General features: G+C 57.8%; 2 protein-coding genes across 3 annotated transcripts in view; one reads left to right on the top strand and one right to left on the bottom strand.

Moving 5' to 3' along the window:
* Positions 1-7,822, top strand: part of LOC144933949 (synaptotagmin-9-like) — a 51,581-nt gene extending 43,759 nt beyond the window's left edge. Inside the window, exons 6-8 of one of the 2 annotated variants that reach the window (XM_078859290.1) lie at positions 263-392; positions 3,239-3,366; positions 5,358-7,821. In XM_078859290.1, coding sequence (XP_078715416.1) covers positions 263-392; positions 3,239-3,250 — 142 coding nt within the window. In that variant the 3' untranslated portion in view covers positions 3,251-3,366; positions 5,358-7,821. Of the gene's footprint in view, positions 1-262; positions 393-3,238; positions 3,367-5,357 lie in introns of both variants that reach the window. The other variant, XM_078859289.1, reaches the window with a different exon arrangement.
* A 1,628-nt stretch (positions 7,823-9,450) lies between these two features.
* LOC144933947 (uncharacterized) overlaps positions 9,451-23,190 on the bottom strand; it is a 50,992-nt gene continuing 37,252 nt past the window's right edge. Inside the window, exon 7 of the mRNA XM_078859288.1 lies at positions 9,451-17,556. Within this exon, the coding sequence (XP_078715414.1) occupies positions 17,487-17,556 (70 nt within the window). The 3' untranslated portion in view covers positions 9,451-17,486. The remainder of the gene's footprint in view (positions 17,557-23,190) is intronic.

Here is a 23,190-nt window from a genome sequence, read left to right as displayed (position 1 = left end):
TGGGGAGTCGCTCATTCTCGATGGAGCTCGCAGCACGTGGAGAAATAAACGCGCCGAGCAACATCGGAGAGCGCCACGCACAGCAGCACAACTGCGCAACCCCTGTCGGTAGAATTCCACCTCGACTCGAGGTGGAATCTGTCCAACCCCTGTGACCTCTACGCCCCTTTCTCTCACCAACCACCCGGGCGGCCGTGATGCCAACCGAGGGGCTAACCGCGCGTTCCCACCCCCCACCCCCTCCCCACGTCTCGTTCCGCAGGGTGGGCCACAACGAGGTGATCGGCGTGTGCTGGGTGGGCGGAGAGGCGGAGGGGATGGGCCGCGACCACTGGAACGAGATGCTGGCGTACCCACGCAAGCCCATCGCTCACTGGCACCTCCTGGCCGAGGCAAGAGCTCTCCCCCCACCGCCCCCACCTCCACCCCCCACAACCTCTCCCCCGCCCCCCGTCTGTTCGGGATGTGATGTAGTGCCGCAGAAAAGGAGCGACTCCCCGACGGGCTGCTGACTTGGCACAAGCTGAAAGCAATCGGTGGTGGCTGAGGACTCGAATGTTGGTGGGGAAAGCATGGGCGGGGGGCGGTGTTTGTGAATCCACTGCGGGTGAAGGACCCCGCCCTCCTGGCTCCCTCGCCATCACCCCAGATACATCGATCATGGGCGTTGCTTGATCCCAGTTGCATATTGCTCCACACAGGCCAGTGCACGTCGAGCAGAGGGGGGTTCAGATGTCACCTGCCACTCAGTAACGGCCGAAACTGTAATGTAGATTGTGGGGTTTACAGCACTCACAGTGCCTGACCCTACCCCCAACACCGTGCCTTGCCACGCCTCACCCAGGCACTCGCTTAACCCCAACGCACAACCACCGCTCGGCACCCGCCTCGCAGGGTATCGTCTCTCTCGACACCCAATCCGCGAGCTGCGACGCGAGGCGGCTGGGACTCATCAATCGCGTGTCGAGCGCGGGCGGCGTTAATCGTTCCCCGACACCGGAGAACGCGACCCCCCCCCCCACGCGCTCGCGAGCGCAGCAGCAGCAGCAGCTCGGCGGCGCTGATTGCACGACGACGTTACGCGGCAGGGCCCTCGTGGGCCACACTCCGGCGTGCGAGGTGCCCGCCCCGTCGGCCTCATGAGGGTTAGGAGACAGGGGGAGGACAGCTCGTGAGCGACGACGGCTCGAGACGACGGCTCGAGACGACGGCTCGAGACGACGGCTCGAGACGACGGCTCGAGACGACGGCTCGAGACGACGGCTCGAGACGACGGCTCGAGACGACGGCTCGAGACGACGGCTCGAGACGACGGCTGTCACGATCAGTCGGTGGCGTCGTTATACTCGACTCTGTTTCGAGTTGTACGACCGATAGCTCGAAGCAAATCCTGCCTCCTCGGAGGTGGGAAACCTCCTATAGGCCGCACCTGATGATATCCATGACGTCACTGCATGCGCATCATTGCCGTCACCTCCCGTCCAGGGGCACACACGGCAGCAGAGGTGGGACGTTTTTTTGTCTCCACTCATGCCCGTGTTGGCAATGGAACCGATGCTCGGCAGAGGCATCGGTTACCCAAACGAGCGGAGATCGCAGCTCCGCTCGTGACGCGCACGACTCGGGGTCAGCGCAATGCGTGGCCCTGCCCTGCGCTCTAGCGTGTTCAGCGTGCACGGCCCTTCTGGTGAATCCGCTGCTGAATGTATGTGTCTTGAACTTCTTTGGCGCCGTACATTCTTGGGTGGTTAATGAGCACAATTGACCACGCTGGTGAGCGTGGCTCGGTGAAGGCAGCATAGCAATGCGGTACGGAATTTGATGTTGCTGTTGACTGTGTCCCGGCTGCCGATGTCACCTGTGAGGCGGGCCGCACTCAGCGGGCCGAAACCTGCTTTGCTTCTAAGATTGAGTGTATTTACAGCTGAATTGGTCATAGGCTCTGCGCTCTAAATGGTTAATCAACTTGTGATCGTTCTCAGGAAAAAGTCGCTGAGCCCTTTCAGGAGGGTACTGCGCCCGGTATGTTTGGCCGGCACTCACAGTGAGCGTTCAAGCCTGCCGCAGTCAACTCGAGCACACATCGAGTGACGCTCAAAGCTCCACCCAGATAGATTAAACAATCCGTGACTGTAGCGCCGACTCCTCAGTCATACTCGGGATCTTAGAAAGTAGTTATATGCAGTCATCTTCTGGAGGACGTTTTTTGTTGAACGCAGGGTGACGTCAAATGTAAATATCTTTGTCCCGTGACGTCACCCCGAGAGGAGCAACTGGAGGATGACTGAGAAAGCGAAACACGACCGAGAGATAAAATTGAGTCACCACCACCACCACCACCCTGGGTCACTGGGGCTGCCAAGTGAATGCTTACCCCGTGCAGGCAGGCAGACATGGCGAGTGTCATCACGTGTCACTGTGTGTCCCCACGTGTCACCGTGTGTCCCCACGTGTCACCCACGTGTCCTCGCGTATCACCGCTTGTCATCCGCGTGTCATCGCGTGTCTCCATGTGTCAGCGCGGAACGGCAGAACCGCTGAGTACAACAAGGCTTGCTGTGTTGTTTTACTTACACGCATGAAACGCAAAAGGTAAAATAAAAAAAACAAGCGATAAAAATAGCCCCACGTCCATTAAGACGTGAGAGGGCGGATCACAGCGACGGACGTCTCGCCAGCCAACACGCGATCACTCTGGCGCAGCCTTCGGGATGGATCGCTCGCCACCAGGCAATCGCAGTGGTTACGGGAGCACGGCACACGAGTGGCTCGCCCTCCTCCTGACAGACGAGGCAATCGGCCGAGCGGCGGAGCGATTGCTGGCGCCGGCGAGCGCGTGTTTGTGTTGTGTCGCTTCTGTGTGCCCCCTGCCGCCCTCTTCCGCTAATCCCGACCCCTGCTCCTCCCTTGCTTCCGCCTGCTCCATCCCTGCTCCCCCCCCCCCGGACCAGGGGAGCCTCTGGGGGACCTGGTGTTCTAGCAAGAATATCCTGGGCTTCCGATCGCTCAATGCGGTCATGCCCTGTGCTCAGACATCAGCCTAGAAGCCCCCCTCCCCCCACTCCTTCCTTCCGTCTCCTCTCCCCCATGCCTCCCATAAACCCGAACTGCCCGCGTCTTCCCTCCCTCCCACCACCACCACCACCACCATATGCACGACGATCTGACAGTGACATTCCACCCTCACTCAGCGCGCCCACAACCCCTGTTCTCCCTCGCCCTCCCTTCGCCACTCAAGAACCACCTCTAGATCCCACCAAACTCCGTCGTCACTCTGCGTCACGTCAAGAGGTTTTGCGGCTGGCCGGGTCGGGTGCCCCCCTGCCCTCCGCGTCGCCGTGGCCCGGAGAGCGAGCAAGGGCCACGGTGAGTTCCGCACAAGCTCGATCCACGCGCACGTTCGCTCCGCGCCAACGTTTGTTCTTACGATCGAACGTTCCACGAGAATGCTGGTCCCACGCAGAGCTTAAATGCACACGTACGTTCATAGCGAACCGACGTTTGTTCCACGCCGAATGTTTGTTCCACAAGGAAGTTGGTTGCACATCGATGATGTTTGCCGCAGGGTCATTCATTCCTCATCACGTGCGTTCATTCCACGTGGATCTTTGTTCAAATTGCTCATTTCACACGGGTGATTCACAGCCTCTCATTCCCCATTTATTCTCGATACACGCAGACACTCATTCCCACCTACGGGGGGCAAGGGAAGCTGAGCTTCAGGGCTTACCGTAATTCAAACGCCAGCCAGACTGGCGTTGTCCACCGAAATGCGATTCACCCCGTAAGTCGCGGGTCTCCACGGACAGCCCACAGCGCCTGCGCCATGCACGGTGGTCGCCCATCGAAGCACTTATCCATGCTCGACGCTGGAATTGCACGAAAATGAAAGCGAATTGAAATTACCAAAAAAGTATCGATCAACAGAGTTGGCGACCGGGTGGTGAGAGAGAGAGAGAAAGAGAGAAGAAAAAAACGTGGACAAAGGTTATTATTTGGTTCTTTCGGTTAAGTCACGTCTAAAGATAAAATAATAAATTAAATTAAATAATTGAATACGACGTTTCGATTGCAACACAAACGTCGTATTCTATTATTTAATTTAATTTATTATTTTATCTTTAGACGTGACTTAACCGAAAGAACCAAATAATAATTCCTGCAGTCACGAAAGTTCTAAAATTAAGATTGGACAAAGGTTGCTTGAGAAAAACCAGAAAGTTGCTAAAAGGTTTTGTGCGCGTTCATCCGTGACCAACCAGACCGGCTGCTTAAAGGACGCACGCGCACACGCGCACACGCGCCTCTGTCTTTGCTTTGCTTTGCCCCACTTTTCACGCGCGCCACCGTCCTTTGTGCAACGCCCCACGCATTAGTCAGAGGGCCGCGTTCAGGGGGGCACCGAGCCAAGGGGGGTACAGCTTGTCCGATGCATCCTCTGTGCCAGCAACGGTTCCCTCTCCCTGTCATCTCCCCACGCAGATGCCACACGCACGCACTCGCCGTGCCCAATTCACATCAAAGCGGAGGAGTCCCTCTTTGATCTTTTTGTCGGCAGGGAAATGGAAAATGCCAGCGAGTGGCGTACCAATCCGGATTGGCCTCCCGGCTTTTTCCGCCGATGAACAAACACCTCCCCCGCGCCTCCCTTTAATGTAAAGAAGTTTATATTTTTTTGTGAATAGATTGTGCAGTTGATGTAGAATTCGTTTGGGGTGGCGATCTGACGTTCGTGAATATTGCCCGCCCACCCCACCCACTTCCATTCATAGACAGCTCAGCTTTCAACGCGTAAACAAAACAACGTTGGAATTAAAGGCAGTGATTTATGTATTGTTGTTGTTGCTGCAATTAACTCTGAAAGTGTGGACGGCATGGCCGTGAATATGTGGGCGAAGTTTGCGAATCCAATCAAAGCGAAACGCATTCGCCGCGTTAATAAAAGCGTCGTAAAAGTGTTTATTGTTCGCTTATGTTGGTGGCATCGATTCGACACGAGTATTTACAGCCGTGTGTTGTTATGGATTTATTGTGTAATATGTCTTATTTCAATTAGTGTAAATTATTTTCATCGTTATTGCTCTAATTGTTTTTGTCACTCGCGCCGTAACTCGAAGTTTTTTTTGGTTTACAAAATTGCTGGGAATGCTGCTGTGCAGGCCACCCGGAAAGTATTTACGCACCCAGCAAACCACCTCCACCATCTCTCTCGCTACGGGCTGTGGCTACCAGTCACGGGACCCACCTACTCCAGTCTTATCAGCAGCCTGGTAAATATTCTGTGAAAAACGAATCTCTGTTCATTCTAGTGAATGTCGCTCGCTCTCTCTCTCTCCCCTCCCCTGCCTCCGTTCCAGCCCACTGGTACCACCGGCCCACAGTCAGCTTCAACGCCCGGGGTCTCCTGAACCCCACGAGCAGCTCGTCAACTCCCCGCCTCGGCTGCCTCCCCCGCCGCTCTGCGGGCCGCGCCGGGACCGCCGTGCGTGCCGTGACGGCCGCGCACAGGAGGCGTCGACGATCTTTCCCCGCGCCACTGTTGGCTCCGTCGCATCAGCGGTTCAGCGCGGCTAAAGGCAACGGGGCTCCCCGCCAAGGGCTGACGATGCGGTGGTCAGTGGCGCGACGCGGTCGGCATGGGCCCCGGTGCAAGCAATGAAATGGAACCCGCGCCGTCCAACGTTGCTGCCCCTTTCCTCGTAGCCTTCCATGCGCCCCCCTCCCTCTTCCCGGTAGCTACTCCACTGATGCTGACCCCTAATGCATCGCTGCTGCTCACGGATTTCATCGCTGCTGCTGCTGCTGCTGATCAGGGTGAGCAGCAGACTTCAGCCGATGACCGCCTCTTCTCATGCGGTCAATGACGAACGCGTTTCTTCCTGTGGCTCTGAACTCCGAACCCCGAGGTGTCACGAGAGCACGCGACTCATCTGGCGCCAGACTCGAGAACCAATCGATTTACTCTCGATTTATTTATTGATCGACGCACCCGGCCACAGCTGCTGGACAGACGGATGCTCCCGCGCCGAGACCAATTGACGCTTCATCCCAAACTTCCACAGCCATCCCCGAACGGCTTCGTCTGTTAGCCCAGCGAGGCAGGCAGATGGCTAATCCAGTCAGGTCAGACAGCCGGTCACTTACACTTAGTAACAACGGCAAGCAGGGTGACGGGCGGGCGGGCGGGCCTCCCGTCGCAAGAGGGAGCATTGCTTTGCCACTTAAAGCAATATTCTGTAAACTACAAAGTCCACCGAGGGTCAAGATAAAGAAAAGAATGTTATAATATAAATACGTGTATATAATTTGTACACCTGTCCAGCGAGAAGTTTAGTGTTTACCGCATGAATGAGCTAAATAATATGAAGTTGAGTATTCTGTGTTTTATTTTTTCTCCCCCCCCCCGCCCCCCAGATCCTGGGAAAGATAAATAAATCGTGCGTCTTGTTTCATTCATTGGCACCCCCTCACCGCCCCCCCCCCACGCCGTGTTCCGTCCGGGCGCTAGGCCGTGGTCTGCCTGTGGAACCCCTCCGTGTCGTGTGGCGACGTTGTGCACGTGGAACTCTCGTCGGTGTTTCGATTGCAGTCCGCCCAGTGTCGTCATCATCATCGTCGTCGTCGTCACTATCGCTCCCGCGTCGCCCAGCGCCAGCGTCGTGGTCGCTGCGAAGCGCCGCGTGCTGCTGCTCCCGCCGGCGGCTTCCCCGCGGCGAGGGAGGGGGCCGGCTGGGACACGGCCGAGAGTTTGGTGTCCAAGCGTGCGTATTCGTATTGCGGGGAGAAGACGGAGAGTTGTTTGTCGAGAGGGGAACAGTGGCAGGGTGGGGGGGTAAGAGAGGATTGTAGTTGGTGCTGGTGTTGACACCCCTCGTCGCACAAGTAGCGCTGAATGATAATAATTCCTCATTCAGTCGACAAAGCCACAACGAAACTCAATACTCTTCAAAAGAGGGGCTTGCTCCCATTTGGATGTTTCTTGAGGAGCGTTTCGTTGTCTTGTTGGGGAGAGACCAGAATTCGCATACACGTCCGTGTGTGTGTGTGTGCAGTAGCTAAAGAGATGCGGTACAGAATGTAAAACAATATAATGTGTAATTACAATTGCACGACTTCAATGGCCAGCTACACTCGTGTGCATCTGCACGGCCGCTCGCGCTGCCGAAGAGTGCAGGGGCAGTACAATAACAGCAGCAGCAGCAGCACGGTCGTGTACTCCATTCGCGACAGTCTTCACAGATGCATTTGCAGAGTTACGAGGCACGGGTCACGCTCCTGCACCACAGGGGTGGCGGCGCAATGAGCAGGAGGATGAAGGGGAATTAGACGTCGTCGTTTCTTGGCGGTGGCTGTTCCTTGATGCCATGGCTGGAGGATTACGAGATGATGGTTTTAGGTGAGTATGTGTTAATAGCGGGGGGGGGGGGGGTTGTTTGATCATACTTCACCATCGCTGGTCAGTGGCTCGCTGGGGAAGCATTCAGCCGCGCGCTCGCGAGAAACACCGCCGCCGCTTGCCAGCGAGACGAGAGGGATCGCTCCCAGAGAGCCCCCACCTGGGCTTCGTCATTACAACCTCAAGCTCACTTAAAGAACTCATTACATTCCGCGCGCATTCCTCGGAGATGAGACCGCAGGCTGCTAATTTGTGAGTCAGATGAAATTATGCCGGACGGGTGCACGCATGCAGGGCCCAGCTGCTGAGCCCTGTGCGGTTCCCACCCGATCCACCCCCTCCACCCCCTCCACTCCCTCCACTTCCTCCCTCCACCCCCTCCCTTCACTCCACCCCCTCCACTCCCTCCCTCCACTCCACTCCACCCCATCCACCCCATCCACCCCCTCCACCCCCTCCACTTCCTCCCTCCACTCCACCTTCTCCACTTCCCCCCTTCACTCCCTCCACTCCACCCCATCCACCCCCCCCTCCACTCCCCCCTCTACTCCCCCCCCCTTCACTCCCCCCTCCACTCCCTCCCTCCACTCTACCCCCTCCACTCCCTCCACTCCCTCCCTCCCTTCCCCCCTCCACTCCCTCCACTTCCCTCCGTCACCCTGTGCCCCCAATCCCCCTCCCCCGCTGCGCTCCAATCACAGCAGTAAAGTCGACATCGCCTCAACAAATTCCACCCCACTCCCCAATCCCCGCTATCATCCTTAGTATGTAATAGCATGCAGCACGACGTGGTGAAGTATGGTCAAACAACCCCCATGACCGACACACGGCGTGGGGAGGTCCGTCATCCAGCAGTGGATTGACAAGGGCCAACACAAGAAGTGAATAAAGATAACGCATGCACGCGTCGTTGTGTGCACGTATACTGTATTGCACATCCACGTGGCCTCAAAGTGCACCTAGACTGGCACAAGTGCTGTTGTGTCAATAATGCTCGTGTCATCACAACTCATTTCTCCGTGATTATGACATTGGGGCAGAGAAAGGAACACCACGCGGATCAGAGACACACATGCAAGTCATAGACGTCACGTGGGCTACTAAGGAGAGAAACTCAGGGTGGGGGCAGGACGTACAGTGGCAGGACACAATGGTGACTGATGGACGAGACTTGTGATGTGATGACAGTGAAAGGAAAGAATGTGCTCATATGTAGGAGCAAGATCTTGAGGGATTTTGACAATGGTGAGGCTTTAATTCGGCAGTGGAAAGGCCCTGGCTGACGATGAGCGTGCAGGTTCTGCCTTCATGCTCCTTTACGCTATTCCCCCTCCCACTTGTGCCAATTGCTGCATACATTCTCCTGGCAGGATGTGGGTGGAAGGTGGGCTAAGGTGTAACATGGCACGGATTGTCCCACAATGCTTCCCTGCTCAAACATTGGACTTTGTCCACAACACAAACCGCTCTTCTCTGCCCATCTCTACCCCTTTGTCTCAGTAAAGCCAACCACCTGGCCCCCGACCTATCCAATCACTCAGCCAGCCGGTTAGCCACCATTCTCACCATCACACAGCCAGTTACTCGTTCAGCCACCCACCTTGCCAGTCTTCCAACCAACCAGCCAGACACTCGCCGACTCAGCCCGTCAGTCACACATTCACTCCGTTCTCCAGTAAGCAAATAATCTACCCATCAACCCACGCAGCTCGCACGCCTTTCACTCTCCCTCGACACTCCCAATCACCCAGCTAACCGCACATCATCCATCTATCTTACCAGCCGCTACCAAGTCAGCCAGCCAGTCACCTTGGAGACCATGGTAGCAAGATGTTAACTACCCTGCTTAGTAGACAGGAGGTCGTGGATTCCATCCCGACCCTGACGCCTGTATATTTGGAGTTTGCATGTTCTCCCCGTAATCGTGTGGACTTTTTTCCGGGGTCCTAAGGTTTTTCTCTGCACATTTGGAAACTTGCGCGAATAATATTTGGCTGCTATAAATTTCCACTTGAGAAGCCACTTCGTTGAGCTATCATTTGTGGCCAGGTCGCTTCTGAAAAAGAGCTGTGTAGCTCAGTGGAGCTCATCTTGAAAAATAAATAAGTGTTTAAGTGTATAGTTTCATCCAGCCACCCGCCCATCTACTGAGCCAGCTCTCTGATGACGCCACTAATTGATGGCTCATGCCGGCACCGACTGGCACAGGGCGATCAGGCGGCTCGGCGTCCACTCCACCCCACTCGCTCGCTCGCTCGCTCGTCACATGCCGACCTCTGCTGCCTGCACCTCAATGATTACGCGTTCTCCCCGAGGCCCCCTGTCCACAGCGCGCACTGCGGTCCTGCACTGGCAGCGGTGCACAGTGACACGACACAAACTCAACACGTTCGCCAATAACACTGCCCTGAAATGAATAGAAACATGTAATAGGCGACGTTTCTGGCAATGGCCCTTACTTATCACGTATATTGTCTCTCGAGCGGAGAAATGGTGAAGAAGGTTCATTGTAAATCAACCATTGTAGCTTCTTCATTTGAGGGCCAATGTTTGCGAAGTACGATCAAACAAAACCGACCAGCACCCTGCCCACCGTGCTGGGTTACCCCCACGTGCCACGTTTCTGAGCACAGCTTGTCCCAGGGTAACCGATGGCCCCGAGACAAGCCCCACATGTGGCTGCCAGTGTTCACCGTTCACATTTAGTGGGGGGGGGGGGGGGGGTTGACGTGGGCCGAAGTGACGTTCAGAATCGCGTTGGCAGAGACCGCGCGGTCCACGTGCCCAGGACGGAAGGCCCGGGGTCAGAGTGCGTGTCGGAGGACGGGGAAGTGAAGTGGTGGCCAGGCGCGGTTGGACCCCTCGTGGGCCCCGGAAGGTCCGAGCGGTAGCCAAAGGGCCCAGGACGGAAGGCCCGGGGTCAGAGTGCGTGTCGGAGGACGGGGAAGTGAAGTGGTGGCCAGGCGCAGTTGGACCCCTCGTGGGCCCCGGAAGGTCCGAGCGGTAGCCAAAGGGCCCAGGACGGAAGGCCCGGGGTCAGAGTGCGTGTCGGAGGACGGGGAAGTGAAGTGGTGGCCAGGCGCGGTTGGACCCCTCGTGGGCCTCGTGAGAAGCAGCCGGTCAGTCGGCTGACCGCCCGTCGCCCCCGCCGTGGCGAGGCAGCGAAGTGGGTCTCGAGATGGCTTCTCACGATCTCGGAGATTTGGGAATTTGATCCGTGGCTTGACTCGCGTTTCCCGTCTTTGTTCCCATTGCTGTTTCTGTACCGTTTCGTGCGCCCCATTAGCCGACATGTAAGGTGAGCATATAATTTGCATGCAATTTGCATACATCGTAGATCATGGAAATCATTGTAATGCACGTTACTTTGCGCGTGGTAATTGATTTTAATCGATGAATTGATGATTTGTCACGTTCCTATTCTATGGTGCTCAGTTTGGATTGGCAATTTTTGTTTGGTGGGGTTCGGAGCGGCGATATCTTAAGCAGCGCTGGGCCGTCCGTGGTGGTGAAGTGTGGTTAAATAGCCCCCGAGACTAACACGACGTCGGGAATCTTTCATCCAGTAGTCAATTGACAACATCTTGCAGATTATTAATAGCAGCACCCTTCAGGTGGGACACAAAGCCCGGGGCGACGACGTCCCCTGGTGCTGACGCAAGGTCTCCCATCTGCTGGCCACCTCGGGATGATAGCATTACAATGGGAATATCATGATTATACGGTAATATATCATAAGTATAAGGTAATAATGATCAGAGATTTATTTCAGCCGGGTCTCTTTTGGATCAGCGAGCCAGCAAATATTTCTGCACCCGGCACACCACATCAAGTACATCCCTATCGCTGCGGCGTGGGGATACTTCTCGTCACGTGCAGCCAAATCCTGTCGGGACAGCGACCTGGAAACTATGACTGTGGGAAACGAAGCGCTGGTAATAATTTCAATAATGTGGAAAGCAGAACGGAAGAAACATCGGTGTGGCTTTCTTGCTTCACGTGACACTCACTGTCTGTGTTGAGTCAGAGCGGCTGCTGATAGCGTCTGCTGCTTGTGCCAGCATTGATTTCGAATCGTTACAGCGGGCAGAGTGAGCGGTGCGCTGTTTCGCGGACCCCGAGTGATGGAAACACCGGGCTTCCCTACCCCCTCCTCCCTCACCGCCACCGTTGCCCAGACAGGCACGCACTGCACACGCGGCACGCACTGCAAACGCGGCACGCACGCAGGTAACGTTTTGTTAGAATCGTCTGGCCCGCCGAGCCGTGATTAATTATGAAGATGTGCTAGGTGCAATTTATGTTTATTGTGCACAGAACAATCTGTGTGAGATGTTCTTGGCAAGCAATTGATTTATCAATAATACACTGTCTTGTAATTTAATGCATTGGACTATCTGGGGGAAGAGAGCGAGAGAGAGGTAGGTGGGTAGGTGAGAGGGGAAACAGAAGTGCCAGTTTGGTGGGTGGGAGAGATAGAGGCCAAACAATACCAATATGCAAGCTGAATATTCGCTCAATGCCCATTGTAGAGGGGGAGCTGCCTGCCGTCTTGTCGTGGGCTCGTGGCCGTGCCCTGCCGCGGCTGCGGGATCCGATGACGTCGTGCGCACGGCGATGTGGAATTTCCCGTTGTCCGTCTGGTGGATTGTCCGTCCGTGCGTGCGTCCGTGCGTTGGTGTCCCCCGTCTCCCCACTCCCCTCCCCCCGAGCAAGTTCCGCCAAGCGGAACGATGCCGATCGGCGAACTTGCGAATCGCCGCGGCCCCTCCGGTACGCGCGTCGTGCGCCATCGCTGTCGAGAAGTCGAAGGGGGATGAAAGGGGACGCTTGTTTTTCTCTTCTGTGCAACCCTTGAATGTTTAAACAAACAAAATGTGATCTGAATGTAACGATGTTTGTGTTGAAACCCCAGCATGACGGTCGCTTCTGTTTTTTTTTTATTGAACCTGTACATTAAGTGGAATTAGGAATGTTTCGTGGAAAGGTTTTACGACAGCGGAGAATGGGGAGCGCGTGTTGACCGTGGCTCCAGCATGTGTTTCATAATCGTAGTGCGCACCGCCTCTGTCGTTTATTTCCACCTCCCCGCCGTCTCGGCGCCGCGTTCTCGACGTTTGTTCATGCGTTCGCCGGTTCATTTGCGTTATAACTGGCGTTGTACGACGGCCATTTAAGAACTCGTTGAGTGGGAAAAAAGACAAACTCAGAAGACGCGTCAGGCGTTCATTTTGTTTGTGAGGACTCGGTCGCGACTCGGGCTATTGCCGTCAAAAAACCGGACAACGGTCGCCCCAAATGTGCATCGCATCCGCATCGATCTCCCGTCCGCAGCCACACGCAGCAGGGTGGACCGCGAGTCATCCGCGCGCACTCTGCGCGGCTGGCTCATGGAAACAAACGCACCCCGCGTTCCTGCCCCACGGAGCGATTTGTGCCCGACATAAACCGCGCGTCCTCGTCGGCAGAGTAGAATCATCGCTGATTGATCGGCACCTGCTGTGGTTTCCCTTTGAATTTGTTTTCTTCAATTTGAAATTGTGTCCACTTCTGTGCTGCACAGCTCAAAGGCCTCGATTTAAGCCCAGTGTCAAAATGATGCCTTCGTGTCCCGCATGCCTGATCAGAAGCCCTTTGGTATTGCCGACAGCTTCTGTTGACGTACGAGGCACGTCCGCTGATGCGCGCCCGCGCTCCGTCTCGCCGTGGTTGGCTGAGGGCCCGCCCCAAGGTCAGGCCCAGACGTTGGTCTGAGAGCGGTGCCATCGCGTTTTGGGAAGGTGGTGGCGATGGGATCCAGAATGCCCCCTACGGGATCTTGGTGCCCATTTCCATCCATTTTCCATGTCACCTGATCAGTGCGTCCTGCCCAGCGTGGACTCATGGCTCCGCGTTGAGGAGGTTTACAAATTCCACTCCGGGTTTTTTGTTTCCAATCTCACGCGCAGTTGGATTATTAATGATTTCAACATAAAAATAGCATCATGATGATGATGGTGGTGCTGATGAAACCAGTGTTGGGCTCCCAGCAAATGTTGTTTCTTGGGAAGCTGAGTGGGCATCGAACGCCCCTCTGCTGGAGAAAGCGCCGACGATGAAGCCACTGCCAGGTTATTCCAGTTGCTCAGTGGGTATCTGTGAGTCTCAAGGTCTCTATGTAAGTATGTGGGTATACATGTGACTATGTGTGTCTCTGTGTGGATCTGTGGGTCTCGACGTGAGTCGATGGGTATCTTTGTGAGAACACTGCCAGATAAATCCAGGCACTAAGCGAATCCGCCTGCATGCGTTGTCGCCCAAGAATGGAAACCCCGGGGTAGAGTTGGAACCCTCCTCAAGCTCTTCGCTGCATTCCTACAAATACCGTAGCGACAGCTCATGTTCTGCATCGCCAGCATGCGGCATCTCGGTCAGGGTCATTCTACCATGGCCCGCTCGCTAGCCCGGGTCCCCGCACAGAGCCGTGTGGGCTCGCTACCCGAAGCAGCGCGGAGCGGACCATCTGCTGCTTGTCCAAGCGTAGCGCTCGTCACCTGCACGCACGGTGAGACTCGCACTCTCCCCCGCACGCCCGTGTCTCCTTGACGCCGACACCCTCCGGGTACTTACAGGAGCCACGCCGCCGGCGGCGCTGTTGAACGCCCAACTCGATCTCGTCAATTGGCAACATGACCGCACATATACGGGTGCCAGAATCACATTGACGTGAACGGCCGATTAAGCGGCGCGATGGTTAAGCGCGCCGTGCTTTCGACGCCGGTCACCCGAGTTCGATTCCCGGGCGTAGCTAATGTCGGTGGCGAATGATATCTGAACCGGTCCTGAGTGTCGCAGCGCCGCCCTTCATCACCCCACACTGACCAGCGTACGCTCTGACGACGGCCACGAGTGACACAGCGTGGGGAGGCCTCCATCCAGCAGTGAATTGACAGAGGGCTGTGAATAATCATCATCATTATTATATCAATTGGCAAACAAGCGCCTGTATCTCCGTCGCCAACGAGAGCGCACAACGCGATGCGTCGCAGCGCCGTGTCGTCAACACGTGAATCTGGCCCACTGAGGTGCTCATCTCGATCGTCGTCCGTCCGGCACTTCCCCGCGTGTCACGCAGGCGGAAGGAACGCGGCGGCGGTGCGGGTGTCACAAGGGGTCGTGACCTGGCGTTGTCTTTTAAAAGTCCTCAGTGGCGTGGTCTTGCGGCTCTCGGTCGGTGTGAGCCTCCAAGTGGGAGCGTGGCTCGAGGCTGCACCGAGGGCTTAATTTCACCCGGGTCTGTCCAGCTTAGCGACCCCCTAAAATATTTCCACACACGGCACACCGCATCCAGTATGCCTCTCTCACCAGGGCTGTGGCTACTAAAGTCGTGTGCCGCCTATTCCAGTCGAACATCAACCTGGCAAACACCCAGTGATGAATTAAGCCCTCGTGTGTGTGTGTGTACCCCAACACCGCCGCTGCGATGGTGATGGGATGATGGAGGGGACACGTTGCATCGCGAGTCCCGTCTGTGTTCTGTCGAGGCTGGTGGCCATCGTCCCGCATTTGTCTCGCCACCCCCTTCTCGCTCCCCGCCCTCGGCCTCCACAGTCGCCCGAGCCGTACGTACACGTGTGATGTACGCATCCTGCTGTATTTTGATATCTCTGTACAATGTATGTGGCCCCCAACAACAAACCGTGGACAAATAAATTTTAAAAGCCATTTGTGATAATAAAAAGACACATTTATTTATAATGGTAACTAATAATGGTGTTTGTTGATCCAGGAGAGGCTCGCGGAGTCTCTGGACTCCGTCTCACGTGGGTGTTTGGCCAATGCCGCGGTTCTGGGCGTGTTGCTGCGTCCGGGAGAAACCCCGCGGGGATCTGACGCCGATAAACACTCAACGATCGTCACAGCTGAGTTCACGAACCTGTTTGCTGTGCTGCCACATCACGGCCGCCATGCAGCAGGACGAGATGGGAGTCTCAAGCTGACAGGCTGCGTGTGGCGCACGCGAGCCCAGACCCTCAGTCTCAACTTCTGGACGCAAGGTGGAGTGGAGGCGCAATGGTTCGTACGTTGCACTATGAGCCCGGCCACCTGAGTCGGATTCCCGGCGGCGGCTAACTTCATTGGCGAGTGATTTATGAATCAATCCTGATCCCATACTTCTTCACTGACAGCGCCTTGAACAGTAGGTCAAACAACCCTCACGGCATTGGGAGGCCTTCATCCAACAGTAGTCTGATCATCATCGACGATGATGATGATGATGACGAGGCATTGAGCACCAAGGCCACGCGAACCCATCCGCACGGGCACGGTGCCCGCGAATGTAAAGACGTGGGTGGGAGTTGGAGGGCGCCACCAGCGTGGCGTTGAGGGTGAGGCCGCTGGACTCAGCTGCGCTGGATGGGAATGGATGGGACGGAGCCGCAGGGTTCCAGATTAGGGCCCTGGCAAGAAACAGAACTCCCCCCCCTCCTGCCTCCCGCCAAGAGGGCGGAAGGTCCAGAGCGAGAGAAATCGAGCGGCGGTAATGAGGTACAGGTGTGCGTGTTAAAGATGAGGTGCGGTCGTATGGCGCCTACACTGAGGAAGTTGAGTAGGGGGCAGCGGGGGGGGGGGCGGTGGGGCGGTGGGGGGCATTTGGAGTGCGGGGAGTCGGCGGTGTGGAGGCAATGTCTTTTGGCCTCAATCCAATCCCATCTCGCACCACGACACCATCACGGCGTGGTGGGGGGGGGGGGGGGAGTTTCTTGTGCCATCACGAAGGTAACGCGCGCCTTGACTTCTCGCGGCGCTCGTCACCCCCCCCTCCCCCCACCGCCGCGTGACGACGCAGCGCGAGGTGCGGGCCCACGCCCGCGACGACACCGGAGAGCGGACAGAGACGTGGAGCGGCGGTCCCTCGCTCGTTTGGCACGAAGTTTTGCTTCAGGCGTGGCGACCGTGAATTCCACCACTGGCGCGGGGTTGTTTTAGATGTGGTGGAGTTAACACCGCGGGGTTGTTTTTGTTGTGGCTGTTCTCGCGAAAAACGAGGGCGGTTGTTCGGGAAGGGCGCGCGCGCTACGAAGCGAATCTCAACGGCGACTCCTCGTGCGCGGAAATCAAGTGACATTAAAATAAAAAAAATCAATCACTCTTGTTGAACATAACACAATACCGCACCGCACTCTACTACAGCAATTTCCCTGCAGAGAGCGTAGGCCCAGTCGATCGGGTTTGACACAACCGTGCCCATGGCATTCGCAGTAAACACCCGAGGAATTTTTTTCTTTCAGACTGACAAAGACAAACACCCCCATTAACCACGACACCACCGCTCCCAGGTGGTGGGGGAGCGGTGGTGCAGTGGTTAGCGCACTGCGCTATTAACTCGGTAATTCGAGTTTCGATTCCCGCTCACGGCCACCAACACCGGTGACGATTATCTGCACCGGTCCTGGGCCTCCCCTAGGTAGACTCGACCTCAAATTAGTGTCTCGTGGGGTGTGTAAACATCGCCACTCGGAAGACAAAGGTGGCCGGGCATGATACTAGCCACCCATTTTTTCGTGTGTTTTTTCCGGCCTCATTGGTGTTACTCGCTAACAGCACTTGCCCCACACAGTCTATTGCGGCTATAAGGGGGATCGTTGTCTATTTAGACTGAACACACACAAACACGTGTGTGTACACACGCGCACACACGTGTGTGTGCGTACACACACACGTGCGCATGCGTACACACGCACGTGTGTGCGTACACAAGCGCGTTCACCAACAGATGGTCGCCCTCAGCGGCATTACGAGCTGTGGGCGACGTCTCCCCTCCTCGCCCCCTCTTCTGGCCGCCGCTGGTTCCCGCGCCACCTCACGCCCCCGCAACGGATGAGCGCCAATTGAGGCGGCTCCTCCGCACCGCTGCCCTGCATTTGAATTTTCTTGGTGGTCGAGAGGTGGTAGGAGGAGGTGGGAGGAGGTGGCAGGAGGTGGAGGTGGGAAGAGGTGGGAGGTGGTGGGAGGTTGAGGTGGGAGAAGATGGGAGGAGGAGGGAGGAGGAGGTGGGAGGAGGAGGTGGGAGGAGGAGGTGGGAGGATGAGGTGGGAGGAGGAGGTGGTCACAGCGGGCAGGTTGCAGCTCCCATGCCAGTCGCCCCCCACCGCGCCCTGCGTGACGCCTCCACCATCCTAAGGGAGGGGAGGGAGGGGGTCGCACATCAGCGGGACGCTCAGCTTCCTTGCCACGCGCCGCACGCCAATCCCTTTGTGTTTTATTGCCACTTCTCTTCCACTTACCGCGCTGTCGGGAGAAGACGAATCTATACGCAACTGTCGCAGAGTGCTATCGACGTGCGGGTCTGAACGACGGACTCTTAAATCCCACGGAGGAGCAGAGGTTGTGTACCATGGAAAATGAAGATGATGATGATGATCAGACGGATCTCAGGGATGCGCAAGACTGCATCGGATGAGAAATGAAGAGACGAGGAAGACAGTGGGAGCGCTGGTGCCCATCTCAGGCGAACTGAATGAAAGTCGACTCAGGTGGCAAGCGTGATGCGTCACAAGGAGAAGAGAGGAAATCCGCACGGGGTGAACGTGGGAGCGCCAGAGGCAGGGCTAAGCAGAGGGGATGTGAAGAGGTGAACCGGTATGTGAAGGATCGTGGAGTGGACGTGGGGATGGTGGCTGAGGACAGGACTGGGGATAATGCCAAGAAGCAGAAGCACAGCAGTCGTCGGGAACGGACTGTGGCGTAGGGTTGCAATTGAACTCAGTCCACTGTTCGTGCTATGAATGAGGGCCATTGTCCGAAACGTCGCCGATATTTTCATTAAAGGCCACAGCGTTATGGACGAACGTGTTGATTGCACTTCACATTCACACGCACCCTGCCGTTCATTGCGTTACAGCCAAACCGAATGCATTCGCTCTCGGGAGCTGACATTTTTCCAAATTAAATTCGGAAACCAAATTGAATGCGATGGTGTTAATGGTGACCAGCCTGAGACCGTCACCTCCCTACGGTTAGCTTATCCGGGAGCGCCTCACTGCGTCTCAATTCTCTGATTCGGGAGGACTCTGCTACATGAGTATGTTTGGCAATTTTGTATGTATGTTGAACTTATTTCGCACCGTACGTAGCCAGACGTGCTATTTGGAAGTGCTGGGGAAGGACAACAACTTCTGATTGAAGGTGCACCCCTGTGTACGAGAGGAAGCTGGAGTGCCTGGGGGAACCCCCCCCCCCCACCCCCCCCCCCCCACCCCCCACGTTAGCGAGCGGAAGACTCTCGAAGATCTGCACCGACCGGCTCACGAACCCATTCAATTGCAGACCAGTTCGGATTCGAACCCAGGTTTTCGGTTCGTGGCGGCTTGGTGCTCGATTTCCGGAGCCGCCCAGCGTCCTGCTTTGAAGAAATGATACCACGCGCTGTGGGTGAACAGGTGGCGCGGAGGTCTGCAGGTGGGATCTGCTCGCCAAGAGAGCTCGGCATTGCAGACAATTGATGGTTTGATTGTGGGAGCCACCTAATTACTGCAGGAAATGAACAAAGTGCAACCATCTGCTGCAATGAGTGTATGAATGATATAAATAAATAATGATGTAAACATCACGATTTGCAACTGGCCCAGAGAGTTTCGCCCGAATGTACGGACGACGACCGTGCGCGGCTCGGGCGTGCAGGCAGCCTCACGGCCCCCCGCACCGCTCGTCGGCACAGCTCTCGCCTGCGGACACTCCTCGAGAAACATGAAAGACGCTCCGGCGAGGCGAGCGAGCGTTGTGTGATGGCAGTCGCAATCAAAATCCCCAAAATTGCTCAGAAAAGAGCCAAACGACTCTTTGCTCTGACGAACACTGAGCAGTTCCCATCTCAATCGGTGGCTCTGAGGCGGTGGTGGAAATTCCACATTTATATGACGGCGAGTTCATGGGACAACCGTTGACGACTTCCCAGAAAGTGGAACTTATTTTTCCAATTCTGGAAGATGTACAGTGCGCAGTGAAACTGTCCGTTTCTAACTACCATGAGCCGGCAGTCAGCTGAGTTTGGTTTTTGTCAATCACCTGGCCACCTGCTTAAAGCCAACCAGGGTCGCGATCTGCACTACGCGGTGCTGAAACACTTGGACAGCTCCGCCTAGGCTCAGTGTGCACCGTGCCACACCCCCCACTCCCCCCCCCCACCACCAGTGTGCACCGTGCCACACCCCCCACTCCCCCACCACCACCAGTGTGCACCGTGCCACACCCCCCACTCCCCCCCCCCACCACCAGTGTGCACCGTGCCACACCCCCCACTCCCCCACTACCACCAGTGTGCACCGTGCCACACCCCCCACTCCCCCCCCCCCACCACCAGTGTGCACCGTGCCACACCCCCCACTCCCCCACCACCACCAGTGTGCACCGTGCCACACCCCCCACTCCCCCCCCCCACCACCAGTGTGCACCGTGCCACACCCCCCACTCCCCCCCCCCCACCACCAGTGTGCACCGTGCCACACCCCCCACTCCCCCACCACCACCAGTGTGCACCGTGCCACACCCCCCACTCCCCCCCCCCCACCACCAGTGTGCACCGTGCCACACCCCCCACTCCCCCACTACCACCAGTGTGCACCGTGCCACACCCCCCACTCCCCCCCCCCACCACCAGTGTGCACCGTGCCACACCCCCCACTCCCCCCCCCACCACCAGTGTGCACCGTGCCACACCCCCCACTCCCCCCCCCCACCACCAGTGTGCACCGTGCCACACCCCCCACTCCCCCCACCACCAGTGTGCACCGTGCCACACCCCCCACTCCCCCCCCCCCCCACCACCAGTGTGCACCGTGCCACACCCCCCACTCCCCCCCCCACCACCAGTGTGCACCGTGCCACACCCCCCACTCCCCCCCCCCCCACCACCAGTGTGCACCGTGCCACACCCCCCACTCCCCCCCCCACCACCAGTGTGCACCGTGCCACACCCCCCACTCCCCCCCCCACCACCAGTGTGCACCGTGCCACACCCCCCACTCCCCCCACCACCAGTGTGCACCGTGCCACACCCCCCACTCCCCCCCCCCCACCACCAGTGTGCACCGTGCCACACCCCCCACTCCCCCCACCACCACCAGTGTGCACCGTGCCACACCCCCCACTCCCCCCCCCACCACCAGTGTGCACCGTGCCACACCCCCCACTCCCCCCCACCCCACCACCAGTGTGCACCGTGCCACACCCCCCACTCCCCCCCACCACCAGTGTGCACCGTGCCACACCCCCCACTCCCCCCCCACCACCAGTGTGCACCGTGCCACACCCCCCACTCCCCCCCCCACCACCAGTGTGCACCGTGCCACACCCCCCACTCCCCCCCCACCACCAGTGTGCACCGTGCCACACCCCCCACTCCCCCCCCACCACCAGTGTGCACCGTGCCACACCCCCCACTCCCCCCCCACCACCAGTGTGCACCGTGCCACACCCCCCACTCCCCCCCACCCCACCACCAGTGTGCACCGTGCCACACCCCCCACTCCCCCCACCACCACCAGTGTGCACCGTGCCACACCCCCCACTCCCCCCCACCACCAGTGTGCACCGTGCCACACCCCCCACTCCCCCCCCACCACCAGTGTGCACCGTGCCACACCCCCCACTCCCCCCCCACCACCAGTGTGCACCGTGCCACACCCCCCACTCCCCCCCCACTACCAGTGTGCACCGTGCCACACCCCCCACTCCCCCCCCACCACCACCAGTGTGCACCGTGCCACACCCCCCACTCCCCCCCACCACCAGTGTGCACCGTGCCACACCCCCCACTCCCCCCCACCACCAGTGTGCACCGTGCCACACCCCCCACTCCCCCCCCACCACCAGTGTGCACCGTGCCACACCCCCCACTCCCCCCCCACCACCAGTGTGCACCGTGCCACACCCCCCACTCCCCCCCCACCACCAGTGTGCACCGTGCCACACCCCCCACTCCCCCCCCACCACCAGTGTGCACCGTGCCACACCCCCCACTCCCCCCCCACCACCAGTGTGCACCGTGCCACACCCCCCACTCCCCCCCCACTACCAGTGTGCACCGTGCCACACCCCCCACTCCCCCCCCCCCACCACCAGTGTGCACCGTGCCACACCCCCCACTCCCCCCCCACCACCAGTGTGCACCGTGCCACACCCCCCACTCCTCCCCCACCACCAGTGTGCACCGTGCCACACCCCCCACTCCCCCCCCCACCACCAGTGTGCACCGTGCCACACCCCCCACTCCCCCCCACCACCAGTGTGCACCGTGCCACACCCCCCACTCCCCCCCACCACCAGTGTGCACCGTGCCACACCCCCCACTCCCCCCCCCACCACCAGTGTGCACCGTGCCACACCCCCCACTCCCCCCCCCACCACCAGTGTGCACCGTGCCACACCCCCCACTCCCCCCCCACCACCAGTGTGCACCGTGCCACACCCCCCACTCCCCCCCCACCACCAGTGTGCACCGTGCCACACCCCCCACTCCCCCCCCACCACCAGTGTGCACCGTGCCACACCCCCCACTCCCCCCCCACCACCAGTGTGCGTGCACTGCGCTTATGGGGTGCAGTAGTGTCGCGGTTGGCGCGCTGCGCTATGAAGCTGGCGACACGAGTTCGATTTCCACTCACGGCCAACATCAGTGACGATTATCTGAACCGGTCCTGGGCCTCCCCTAGGTCGACTCAGCCTCAAATGAGTACCTGGGGCGGTGTGTAAACATCGCCACTGGGGAGACAAAGGCGGCCGGGCGTGGTCCTGGCCACCCACCCCCTCGTGTGCCGTACCGGCCTTCATAGGTACTCGCTAACAGCACTTGCTCCAACAGTATGTTAAGGCTACACGGGGGGTCTTTGTGTTAGGGGGAGGGGAGGTATGTGTGCATGTATGAGAGACGGAGAGAGTGAGGGAGGGCGAGACGGCTGCATGATTGAGTGGAGTGTGTAATCAGATCATCACTCGGAAGGCAAATGCAGCTGGGCATGATGTTGGCTCTGCCACCCCTTCGTGCGCCGTGCCGGCCTTCACAGGTGCTGCTCGCTAACAGCACTGGTGCCAATGGTCCGTTCAGGCTGTCCCCTGGTCTAACACCGTGTTGAGACTAGGCTCCAAAGAAAGCTGTCTCTGGTGTGTCTCTGGTGGGACCAACCAGTGTCAAAGCCAATGCATATATTATCAGAGTGCGTTTTTCGTTTGCATTCTGACCACAAGTATTGTGGTTAATGCAGACATGATTCCTTGTAAAAGGTTTCATTTTGGTGTTTTAACATCTTAACACCTGTTTTGTTGCTAGATAAAAGGGGAAACTCTATTCTCATGTACGGGGGATCTTTGTCTTTGCTTGCACGTGCGTGTGTGCGTGTGTGCGTATGTGCGTGTGTGTGTGTACGTGTGTGTGCGTGTGTGTGTGTACGTGTGTGTACGTGTGTGTGTGTGCGTGTGTGTGTACGTGTAAGCCTTCAATAGCTGTACCGGGGGAATTACCATTTGGTACAGATATAATGGGAGGCTGATCGACGCCCGGGTGCGATCAAGGGATGGCTCCCTATTGGTCAACCACGTTATGTATGCCGATGATTTGGTAATAGCTGCTCATTCAGAAGAGGAGTTGGAGACGCTGCTGCTGAGGCTGGAGTGTGCCACTAAGAGGTGGGGCCTTACCATCAGCCCCACCAAAACTAAGCACCTGCCTGGGTATTTTGTACCATCGGGCACTCCGCCCCCACAACTCCCAATCGGTGATGGGGCAGTTGTGGAGAGAGTAGAGAGTTTCCCATACC

Source organism: Lampetra fluviatilis, chromosome 8 (assembly GCF_964198595.1).
Source record: "Lampetra fluviatilis chromosome 8, kcLamFluv1.1, whole genome shotgun sequence".
Taxonomy (NCBI): domain Eukaryota; kingdom Metazoa; phylum Chordata; class Hyperoartia; order Petromyzontiformes; family Petromyzontidae; genus Lampetra; species Lampetra fluviatilis.
Note: the sequence above shows the minus strand (reverse complement) of the source record. Positions and strands in the feature narration are given on the sequence as shown.